The sequence below is a fragment of the Hipposideros armiger genome, unplaced genomic scaffold (assembly GCF_001890085.2).
Source record: "Hipposideros armiger isolate ML-2016 unplaced genomic scaffold, ASM189008v1 scaffold_385, whole genome shotgun sequence".
In the NCBI taxonomy this organism is placed as follows: Eukaryota; Metazoa; Chordata; class Mammalia; order Chiroptera; family Hipposideridae; genus Hipposideros; species Hipposideros armiger.
Window position 1 is genome coordinate 1,651,318 of NW_017731735.1, and position 12,398 is coordinate 1,663,715.

Here is a 12,398-nt window from a genome sequence, read left to right on the forward strand (position 1 = left end):
ATAGAGAAACATTCTAACGTGACCCAAGGCAACAGATGTGAATGTTTTGGAAACAGGCATTTTTTTCACATATCAGGTGAAGTTGTGTGGAATCTATTCGTGGTTTTCCCCTGGATGGACCTGGCGTATCCACCTAGATTGTCTTAAACCTATTGACTCAGAGTGCTACTGCCTCCTTTCTTTGATTTGGGCTGTGAGGACATGATGTGGGAGTTTGCAGATGGCAATGGCAGGGGCGTTGTTGGTGAGGGTTGCTCCTTCACTTGTAATCTCACTTGACATCCCATGTAGTTGCTGAGGAAACCACAATACTGGGTTACTAGGGCTCTGCTACGTGAGTGGGTGCACCTGGAAACAGCTGTGGACTTGCTGGGGTCAGAGTGGCAGAGCTCATGGGCCACACCGGGGCTGCTGCTGTTGTTATTGCTGTAGCAGTAGCACCAACAGCAGGAAACCCGGGGCTGGGTCCCTGAGGCAGAAACCTGGAGGCTGGGGGCTCAGGAAGCTGTGGTATGACCTATAAGCTCAGTTTGGCTTTTGTCTGACTAATAGTGCATTCGTGGCACCCACATTTCCCCTGTGGTGGTCGCCATGAGTAAAGCCAGAGATAAGTCACACGCAATACACTTTAATAAATGCCACAGAGACAGCATCAGGGAAGAATGGCAGAAAACCATCAACACCAAGTGCCAGGCGACAGTCAGTGTCCAGTGACCTCCAGCTCCCCGTGCACAGATTGGCAGGCAAGGATAGTTAAGATACTGTTTTTACAGGGGAAATCTAGGGCTCTCATTCCTATCCCTTTCCAAAAACACTTGTACAGTGAATTGCTTGAAAGCAAGGCCTCTGTCTTACTCATTTTTGCATCCTAAGCAAAGTACCTGGAACTCAGAGGGAGTCAATTCATGTCTGTTAAATCAATTAATAGAAGTACATTTCCTCTGTATTTCACTCTGATCTCTGCTAATAGCTTGGAGAGTATTTAGATAGATTTTAGAAACCCCTCTGCCTACCCAGTGTTTCTCAACCTTCCTAATGCTGTGACCCCTTAATACAGTTCCTCATGTTGTGGTGACCCCCAACCATAAAATTATTTTCGTTGCTACTCTATAACTGTACTTTTGCTACTGTTATGAATCGTAATGTAAATATCTTTTTGTTTTCCGATGGTCTTAGGCGACCCCTGTGAAAGTGTCGTTCGACCCCCAAAGGGGTTGTGACCCACAGGTTGAGAACCGCTGGACACGATGAGTGTTAGGGATGTCAAATCTAATTTTGTTTGTAAAACAGTAGGAAGAGCAAAAAGTGCTTTTGTGGTTGAGATGCTAGTTTGGGGCAAATCTAGTGGTGGGTTGAGCAGAACCTTTCATGTTTAGGTAAAGGAGTCCTGCTCTCCTTCCCCTGGGGTCTGCTTTCCTCTTGGAGAATGGAGCTGGTAACCTGTTGGCTCCCACTTTCTACTTCTGAAGGCAAAGAAAGTCAGAGGAACAAAACACCATTTTCAAAGTGTATCAATAAAAAAAATGAGCCTTTTATCCCTTTGTATTTCTATATTCATTTATAAAGCAGCATATAAAGCACTTAGGACCAAAAACCCCTACCCCCAGGACTTTTGTCTTTCCATCAGGCTGGAGAACAAACCGGGTTTGTTGCCTTCAAAGAAAAACTGGTTTGGGTAGCAGCAATTTAAGCAAGGCTGTGGTGGATCAACTTGAATCACCGAGAAGTCAGAAGCCTAAAAGATAGCACCTCTGTAGGCTTTTGGTTTATTTCAGGGAGTGTAGCCTTCTTATGTCAGTCAGCCTGTGAGTGGAGGAAAATTGTCAGAGTTGTTACAGAAGCATAGATCATCAGTGCTGGAAGGAATTGTAGTGGTATGTAGTTTGGGGATGGCCAGTACTTGTTGTGGCTGTACCACTGCAGACATCACTATCTATCACGGCACATTTCCCTTCTACACCTAGTCATTATCAGTGTATCAATGTTGGCACAAGTCATGAAACCCTCTTGCTTTCCTTTAGTCATTTGTAACTTTTGTTTTACAAATACAAAAACCCAGGCCCAGAGAGGTGAAGCAACCTGGCTGAGGTAGCATAGTGAGCTAGTGACAAAGTCAGGACTAAAACCCAGGTCTTCTGATTCCTAATGTAGCCATATGGCCTGTGTCCTTAGGACTGTTGGTAAAGAGTCGCCTCTTTGGGAATGACTGGCTATGCTTGTAAGCTGGGTTGGATCAGTCCAACACTCCAAGTCTAGGATTGTTTATAGATCAGGAGCTGGGACTGAGAAGTATTTGGGGGTACTGGAGAAGGAGCTTCATAGGCAAGCCTAGACCTTGCTTCGAATTTCATATCTAAGTTTACCTGAAGAGGGAATGCAAGTAACAGACAAATAATTAATGTCTCAGCTTTGACTTTATATGTATTCTGAGTAGCTAGCAGTGGGCTGTTAATGACTAATGGGAGAAGAGGCTCACCCCAAAGATAGTCTGATCTACACATTGAAGTCCTATGGTTAAAGATTGGGAGCTGGGGACCGGCCGAGTGGCGCGATGGTTAAGAACTGGCTTGGGATGCCAGAGGGTCCCGGTTTGGATCCCACATATGAGGGCAGTGACACTGCCCTCTACAGCTAAGATGCTGAACAACAGCTCAACCTGGAGCTGGGCTGCCGTGAGTCGCCGGCGACAGTGTAGGCTGCAGCCCCTGCTGCAGTGGGTTGCCATGGGCTACCGTGAGCGGCCAGCAGCCGCAGTGAGCGGCCATCCAGAAGCCAGAGACTGATCTGCCTCGCCTGGGAAGAGCGCAATGATGGTGCCAACTTGGGCCAGTGAAGCAACGTCCTCCACAACTAGACTGAAGACCAAAACGACAGCAACTTGTCTGTTCCCCTTCCCCAATTCCCCAGTGCTGTTCCCCTCCTCCCAATTCCCCAATAAAATCTTTAAAAAAAAAAAAAAGATTGGGAGCTGGCATCCCTTTTGTCTGGGCAAAATCAGATTCTCCTCCTCCTGAATATTCTTTAGGTCAGGCTTTAGTGATGGCCTTGCAAATAACCCATCACCGCTTGGCCAGATAAACAAAATAGCAAATGAAGAAGACTAATTCTCCTTATTAAGCTCCAATTTTTAAGCTTCTGGGTTGCAGGCAGGCAGGGGTTATTGGCTGTTATTACATTATACTACATATGGATTTGAGTTTGGCTTGAAATAAAAGGATAATGGGATGGGGTGTTGTTATGCTGAGTATCTGAGATGACCTGACTTATTAACACATTGAGGACAGGGCATTTAAATTGTTTAAATGCATGTTCCTGGGTTTTAAACCATTGAAATAAACTTTAATACTGTGTTTCTTTAAAAATTTATAACAAATTCGCTAACTATTTTTGTGAACTGAAATTTTCAGGAAATACTCACCAAAGACCCTAGTAGTGCTTGAGGGTGTGATACCTCTGGAAACATTCCCCCTTAATGTATACATGCAAATCTGCATTACCGGTCCTCAATGTGTTAATTTGAAAGATGTCTCTATGTGTTTTTCACTTCCCAATGCTTCTTGGTCTTTTACCATTTCCAAACTCATTTTCCCCATGTGCAGCATAGTTTGGGTGGAGGTAGGAATAAGAAGCTGCTAATTCTTACCTTAAAAGAAAAATAACTTGGCAGTCAAGAGAAAATTGACGGCAACACTCTTGGCCAATAGCATTCGGAGCCCCAGCACTGTGAGGGACATCATGTTCAACTTCCCAGCATGCACTGTGGTTGAACAAGAGTGAAGATGGTGGCTCCCATGAGAGACAACATTCCCTTCCAGGAACTGGGCCCACAACACTGACACCAGCCTGCGCCAAATCACCATTATTCTTTCTGGTTTGCAAGCGCAACTTTTTGCAGGACAGCCCTTGGTGAGCAAAGGCTGCTGCTTACATCCAGCCCGGCAAGCTTTGGAAACCCATGCTTACAGCCCAAGCTCTCCTGGGAGAATCAGAGAGAACCAACTGGGGTCAGGTCTGGTTATTGTTTTCTTTTGAAATTTGATGATTTTTGGTCCCATTTGACATTTACAGAGTTTGCTTTAACTCTCAATTGTCAAGTTGGCCCTTTGATTTCAACTAACCTTTGAGTTCAGGGCAGCTCTCTGAAGTTTGCTGTATGTTTTCAGTTTTCACTGGTGGTTTTAGATTATCTGGAACAAACAACAGTGGTCAGGCTTACATTGGCAACCAAGAGGCTCAAAATATTTCGGGTGTTAAAATGGGAAAAGACTTTAAGTAAGTAAACTGAAGATCAGAGACTTGGTTAAGGTCATGCAGCACATCTTGGCAAATAGCAGCACAGCTATTTGCACAGCCAACATACCTGCCATCACAGATTTTTTTTTTAATACTATGAAGCTAACATCCAGGCATGCCTCTAATTTGTAGGAAGAATTAGGGTTCTTAACCCATGAGGGGCTAGGCTGCTTTTTGCTTTACTCTTCACACTAGGTTAGACTGCACATGGATTTTCAACCCCAGAGCCTACTAGTAGGATAGTCATTAGTATGAAGGAGACAGTTGTTGGTAAAGAGGAAAGATGGGGATGAAATAAGATGAACTCTGTCTTACATTCCAGCTCAGAAATGCAGAAAGTTCAATTCTCAGTCAATGATGGTTGACTTAAGCTATAGTTGGGCTTAAGTCTTGTTTCCAGCATGATGCCATATTGAGAGCCATCTGTCAAGAGTTTACATCTCCAGCTCTTTACCCCAACTTTTCCTCCCCACAATCTCAGCCCGTTGAGGTCAGATACGACATACCTGAAGAGTTCATTCTCGCTTCAAAGTTGGTGGAGTACAAGATTTCATTGTTGTGTTGAACTGAACATGTCACTGAATTAGAATCGTTGTATTTACCAAGCTTGACAGCACTGTACTTCCCACTGGGAGAAACGACGATAGCAGGGTCAAATTCTATTATTTTCTTGGATGACTGAAGTTGTATATTTACATCCTTGGGGTAGAAATCCTTCACCAGACAAGCAACACTTGTCTTATTTTTCATGATGAAAACGGATGGTTTGGCAGGAGGCTGACTTTCTGCAAATATGATCAATTTATTTTTTGAGATGATTATCCACAATATGTTGGATTAAACAATGGTGTTTACCTCAATTTCTCTGGGACCAAACACTACAACCTAGGCTTTCCTGCAACCTGTTAGTGACCTGGGATTGTTAGCAACTCCATGAAACGATTGCCAAGGGTAGCAGAAATGAAAGGCAGTCAGTTTGACTTTCAGTTAGGAACTGCTAAGAGATATGGCTGGAATCAGAGATGGAAAATAACAACTACAAGAATTTTCGGGATCATCTGAGTTTCAGTGACCTATGTTTTATTAATCAATCCTCTGGATAATCAAGGTCAGCCTGAATACCTGTCTGAATCAGTTTGCTTATTTTAAATGCATGGGCTTTTAGTGGGGGGGATCAGGGCAGGTGTTCGTGCTCTGCATTATGTCAATTAAAGAATCAAGGGTGTGAGAGGGACTACATAACTGGTTCAAACACTAAGAAGATGATAGTGTTGGGGTCGCTTCAGGGCGCCACCACCATTTTATGGACTGGAATGGATCTGCTGAAGTTAAGTGGCATATCTCTCTGCCTTTAGGCGAATACTTACTCTTTTGTAATACTCTACAGTTTTCTTTGAGCCTTTAATCAGAGAATAGCAACTATCATTCTCAAGAATGATATAAACATAAAACCAGTTTAAGTGCATTTTTCTTGTTTTATTCAAAGTGGGTCTATGGAATGTTGGTCCCAATAATTGGGCCTCCTCCTGGCCTTCCCCCTTTTCATGTCTTACTTTGAACTATCACCTCTCTGCTATCCTTTATATGCATCATTTTCTCCCATTGTGCCTTATTGAAGTTTCTGCATTATGATAAATTTTGTGTCTATGCAGTCTTGAACTCTTAGGCTATCTTAAAATAGCTGCTAAAGAAAGAGCCTTGCAAATGCTTGAAATCAGGAAAGACAACCAACCTGTGAATGACGACAATAGGGATATATTCCCAATCATAAGCTTAACTGATGATTTTTAATATCACTAGCTTGTGTGAATATGGCTCTTAGTAGTTAACACTTAGGTAAATTTGGATTCTTGGTATCAAATTAAAAATATGTTGAATTCCAGTGTATTTCTATTTACTATGATCCACAATCAAGACATAAGCTATTGCTAAACAAAAAGTCTTGGTAATGAATATGTAAATGGAGTGATTTTTCTAATGCTGTATCCTGAATCTGAATTTGGGCTTCAGCTGTGACGCTCATAGGAGTAGAGCTATAACCAAATCTATCAGTTATACCAGTTTGAGATGGAGTTATTGCTCATCAGAAAGTTCCTGCTGATCACTGCTTTGTAAATGGACCATGGCCGATCAGGGCTTTCCTAGAGAATCAGCTGTTTCGATAACCCCCCTGTCCCCCTCTGTGTCCCCTCTCTCCTCCATCACTACCATCAAAATTCTTATTTTTCTCTCTTCTGGGAAGCTCAGCTAAAAGACTGGATTCTGTTCCAGTCACTCAGAGCAGGAAACTCATTGTTAAGAATCTGATTCCTTATGTTTTTGGCTTTGGCTCTAAATAAGAAGGAGATTAGGGATTTTTTCAAAGGGCTCTCTCGGAACCGGCTTTAAACCTATGTGAGAAAACCTTCATTGTTTTGTTTCCTGGCATAGCTGAAGCCACTGATAACAGACACTGATAATTCTAGCAGTAACGGTTTAGAAACCACATGTTCTGTCCCTTCAGAACTGTGACATTTCTTGCTCATGGTGCTGACTTTGGTTTGAGATGTATTCTGGTTGATTTTCAAGGGAGTTACAAGTTGCAGAGAAAGGAAACTCATCCATTAAAAAACAAAAAACAAAACAACACTATCTCCTTACTTAAGAGTATGGCCCAATCCTGGTCTGATTTAGTTGGCTAATTAAGGCTTGCTTGGGCTTTAAAATCCATATTTAAAGGCAATGGTCAATGATCACTTTGGAATGGAGAGACCTGGTTTGAATAATTTGAACAATGTACTATAGCTGACAACACAGATGTCTGAAGAAAGTCATACACTCATGATATTGAGCTCTGAATCTGTTAGTCAGCATTTCAAATAGAGCACAGTGTATTGATTTGGTAAAACAATTTTCTCAGACTCTCTTTTTCAATGTCTATATGTTCAAAACAATTGTTTGAAAGAAAAGTGTTTTATCTAATTCATTCTGTGGCATCATGGTTACCAAATAAAAGGCTAGCTGACTGAACTGAGCTTTTTAAAAAAATGGAATGCATTCAGTATAGTTGCCATATGTAACCTAGTCTATTTTATATTGGACCTAAACCAAAATTTGAAATTGTATAATATTTTCACTATTGTAGTTCAAAATTTAAATTAAGATTTAATTGATTGTTTATCTTTTGAGAATTTCCAGTCTTTCTTCTTGGTCCGCAAATGTAATTACATTTCAACACATGTTTCCAAGTGTTATTTGTTTGGACAATTGTTATTTTATTTTCAGACTTTCTTTCTTTGTGAGTATCAACCCAATACTAAGGTTATATGCTGGTAAACAATACAAAAAATAGTGTGTACCTTTCCTGAATAGTCTTTCTGAATTTATAAACTTAGAAATCATCTAGCATTTAGATTCACATAGAGAGTCCTATAGGTTCCCTAAGAATTGCAACATCTATAACAAATGTCAGTCATCATTTTAAGGCTCTCTGCCAATATGGGATTTAACTTGAACACTAAACTATGTTTGCTCTACCTGATTACTCCGACCAGGTTAACCACCTCTCTCTTAAATCTTCCAGGCTGCAGGATATTAGTTTTCAGGTTGCAATGAGGCTTGCACACTAATCACCTTAGCCAAAGGGATGTGTAAGGATAAAGTAACTTCCTGGGGAATTTAGGCCAAAGTGTCTCTGCCACCGTTCCTCCTGCATCTATATGCACCAACTATTAGTATAATTCTTCTACATTTCTTTGTGCTTTCTGGGCTGCTCTGAAGATTTCAGAAGTAAGCAGGAGCTATAGTTTTAATATGTGTTTTTTAAAAATTAAAATAGTTGCAGAACTACTTCAATGATTCAGCCTAGTGTCTCTACTCTGGCCCAGTCCATATCTCCTAGGTATACTTTCTTAAATAATGCAAACTGGATGGCAGCTCCAGTTCTAAGACTCAATTTATCCATTGAAATATAGGGGGGGAAAATCAACTCACGGGGCTCCACGAAGAGTTTGGTGCCAGCTCCAAAAAACATCTGCCGGGTGTCCCAGGAGCACATTGCAACACTGCTTCACAGGTAACCAGCCTGGGGCTGGCCCTGGGGCCTGGGCTAGAACATCTGTGCCCTGACTCCCCAGCCTGGATCCCAGCCAAAGACCCCACAGCTCAGAGAAATACAAAGCTGCCCTTGATGAGCTCGGGGAGGTGTGGGGGTAAGTGCACAGTCTCAGTTCTCTTTGAAGATAATAATAGTTTAACTGATGGATAAGGATGTGAGCATGAAATCCTCAACTGAGAAGCACTGGGACAGGGGACAGAGCTGGGACAGAGCAAGAGAAGGGTGACAGGTGACCGATAGCTGCCTTTAAGATAGAAAACTTAACTCCCAGTTTATTGGGAGGCGTCTCTAAGAAGAACACAATAGTGTGGGAGTAGGGATGGGACACTGAATGTTGACATGTGTTATAATGAATGTTAGGATGAGGAGAGCTTAGACACAGGTCTTGTTCTCATACTCTGGTTCCTTTCTCTTGGGTCACAAATACTGCTTTTTGATTAGAAACCTAATTTCTTCCCCATCACTCAGACTGAGTCTCACAATAATAACAAATCTGCTTTTTAATTTTCTGAGCCCAGTGGAAGGCTTTCTAAGGACTTGATGGTTGAACAAGAGATTGGCAGCCGACAGGGGAGCCCAGGGGTGCTGTGTGTCATGAATGCAGGTCACAGGAGCCAGCGCCTGCTTTGGATTGATTATTTTTGTTTTATAATTTCTCCTGACTGTGGATCCAGATACAAGCTTCAGGGGGATATAGTAATCATGTGAAAATGAACTTAAGACCCGATGGATTTCTCTGTCTCATCCAAAAACCAAGAGTCCAGGGCTAGAGCCAAAGGGAATGACAGTTGCATAGGGCCATTATTTGCTGTCAAAACTTTAAGGATTGGTGGCTTGATTTGAAATTCTCACTCCCTCTACCTGAGCTTCACATCATCGTATTACACTCCATTACTGCAAGAAGAGAAAACCAGACAAGTAAATGAAGTATCGTTGGAGAGCACGGTCAGCATCCCGGCTGAGGGGCTAAGCATCAGTTTCATCTCTTTCCTTCTTCCCTAAAACTCCCAAAGGCACAGCTTCAGAGATTTGATTCTAACACTGCAGATAATTCTGAATTTCAAGTGGAAATGATTTAAAGGGAAAATGAAACATAATGCTTTTTACTCAGATCCAATTTGCCCAACACCAATCAGATTGCAATCAGCGACAACCTAATTCTGTTTCTCTCCTTCTTTTCAGTGCTTTAGTCTCTCCTCTCAAAGATAAGAAAACTCACCAAATTCCATGATTTCCCTAGAAGCAAAAGGCAATCAAGCACTCCTGTAAGTTCATATTACCCCCTGAGAGGCAGTGACCCTGTTGACACTAGCAGTCGCTTTTAGGGCTGTCAACGCCCCTACATTCATGTACCTTTCCTCACCTCTTTAGTTCCTTGGAATAGAAAAACAAAACAAAATCTAGCCATATAAGCAGCCATGCTTGCCCCAGTGGACTTGGCATTTTGGAAAGCTTTTGAAAGACTGTTGTTTTCTGGACTGGTTCCGGTGACTGACTGTTGGCAGTTACCCCAACTACCTGAATATAGCCCCTGGATTTCCAAACACCGGAACAGACTGTCAGTGGACAATGTCTCCAGGAGAGCTCCGTTACTTCTTTATTGTCTTGAAGTTGGTGGCTGTGTTTCTTTCTCTATTGGATGTAGGCTCCTGAACCCTCTACAGAGCCCTCAGATTCAGGGTTAACAGGGGAGGTGAGCACATAACTGCTCTCAGCAGACCAAGACTAGTATGGGACCTTGAGGATCATTTAGTTTGAGCCAGGCATGTTGATTTAATGCAAGTTCTCAGCAAAAAAGAGACAAGGGCAAGATTGGCTTTCGTCTTTTGAGGGAGAGAAGATTCTCTTGATCTAACTCCTTCTTTAATAATATTTTTCTAACCCTCCCATGAGTCATGGCCATGACTCTTTTTCCTCATAAATAATGGAAAGACTCTCCTCATCTAGGGCTTGCCTTTTCTCTGGTCCCAGTCCCTGACCAGGGGGGCACACTAAGGGCTTTAGTTAGGCAGTTGTGGAAGACTTGTTAATACTAATCCTCAGAACAGGGTTTCCAAGCATACACAGAATATTTTCTTAAGAGAAACCGAATGAATTTGTCCTTAAATTTTATCCCAACTGTTTGCAACTACAATAACAAAAAACTCCAGTGTATTTCCAATTTAGAACCTTCCAAATTCTCAAGAAGCTCCATTCATTCAGGACTATACCACAATTCCAAGGGATATACAGACTGAAGTAAAATGCATAACTTACTTGCTTCCACGATGAGTTGAGTTCCTCTTCCAAAGATGAGTTGTGCTACCGAAGCACCACTTCAGGCATCATTACAAAAACACCTTGCTACCTATTTGCCCCCTGTCTGGTCCATCTGTTTTGGAAGGGGGTGGGTGGAACAGAACAAGTGTGGCTGGATACATAGAGCTTTGCAAGCGTTTCTGAGATCTAAGCGTTATATTTTGACAGCTTGTTTGATGTGTGTTGTCTTCTGAAAGTTAACACTTAGGGAAGTTCCTAAGTTTTCTGCTTTTATTTCCTCAACATGTCATTTCATACCTCCAGATCTTGCTTCAGGATCACATTTTCACAGGGAGCAAGGAATTCTTTTGGTTTTGCTGAGATTTGCCAAATGGCAATTGTCAGCAGAAACATAACTTAAAGCTTAAGTCAACCACAAAGGATTATGCCTCAGTCAGAGGTAGAAGGACATGATGACTGGAGCAAAAGCCACTGGTGCAAAAGACCTGGAGTCTATCCAAAGGATCATAATAATCATAGATGACTACCATTTGTATAAGTACTTTACTACTTATACACAACTTGTGTTTACACTGCCTCAACAAACATTATTATAACAAACTTAGGAGGTGATATTATTAGATCCATCTTACAGATGAAGTCACTGAAGCTGAGTGGTTAAGATAGTGAGTGGCTGAACTGGGTCTTACTCTCAGGTCTGCAGGGTTCAGTTTCCATCCACTGAACCAGAATAATAGATGATAGAACTGAAAGGAGCCTCAGTGATCACTTGTCAAAACCTCTGTGGCAGCACAAGGATACAGGGAGAGTTTTGACTCCTTTTCCAGTGCCTTTTTTATTAAATTGCAGAATTCCTACTGGGTGATAAGATGTTTATACCATGGGGCTTCCTTGGTTTTCCTACTAAATTGTTCCTAGGAATTGGTCTGGGTGACAATCAGGATGATAGTGTGCTAAAGCTGGAAGACACCTTGGAAATCATTCGGTCTAGATAGAGAGAAACTAGAGTTCAGTGAAGTCATGCAGCTTGTCAGCCAAAGGGAAGGATTAGAACTTGATCTTCGAATTCTTGGTCTAACATGCACGTCATTATGCCTCACATTTACTAGATAGAGTACAGGTTGGTCATGGCCTAGATCTGTAAATGGCGAAGGCACTGGTATTCAGTAAGCTGGTTCTCTAACATTAGTTAAGTAGAAGGAAGGTGGCAAAGATGCTCTACGAAGGATAGTAATTCAGTAGATCCACTGCAGCACACACCTCAACCTGGATTTTATCAGAAACCCAGTCCCTCCCTGTTCCTCAGACCATCCCTTGTTGCTAAAGTACATGCTGGAAGGATTTTTTTCAACAACCTGAAAAGTGTTTCCCAAGCTGGGAAAATATTTAACAAAGATAATTGCCAAACATAGTGGTCATAATAAGAAAAAATGAATCACTTACTTGGTTCTACGGTCAGGTAGGTTCCTTTGCCAAAGATCAGCCATTCTCCACAGCTGATAAACCTAATCTAAAAACCTCTTGCTTTCTCTTTTTGGCAACCCCGGCCCCAGTTGCCAAGTCATGTGATAGGCATTGGATGGGATTTTCTGTCACATCTGGTGTAATTTATTTTCTCCTAAGCCTTGGGGGCTGTCCTTCAGGACAAAATAGGAGGTGATTACTGTGTCGAGTAGAAATCTAAGCTTTTGCCATGTTACGATCTGAATTTGTGCTCTGAATGAGAGACTGGAAAGGAGTTTCTTAGTTT

The 12,398-nt window shown here is 41.9% G+C and overlaps 1 protein-coding gene across 1 annotated transcript in view; it reads right to left on the reverse strand.

Annotated features, from left to right (window-relative positions):
• Positions 1-1,242: 1,242 nt before the first annotated feature.
• Positions 1,243-12,398, reverse strand: part of LOC109393622 (uncharacterized) — a 65,194-nt gene continuing 54,038 nt past the window's right edge. The window contains exons 3-7 of the mRNA XM_019663030.1: positions 12,092-12,158; positions 4,800-5,078; positions 4,119-4,187; positions 3,644-3,757; positions 1,243-1,803 (exon numbers count right to left, since the gene is read on the reverse strand). Of these exons, the coding sequence (XP_019518575.1) occupies positions 3,645-3,757; positions 4,119-4,187; positions 4,800-5,078; positions 12,092-12,158 (528 nt within the window). The 3' untranslated portion in view covers positions 1,243-1,803; position 3,644. The remainder of the gene's footprint in view (positions 1,804-3,643; positions 3,758-4,118; positions 4,188-4,799; positions 5,079-12,091; positions 12,159-12,398) is intronic.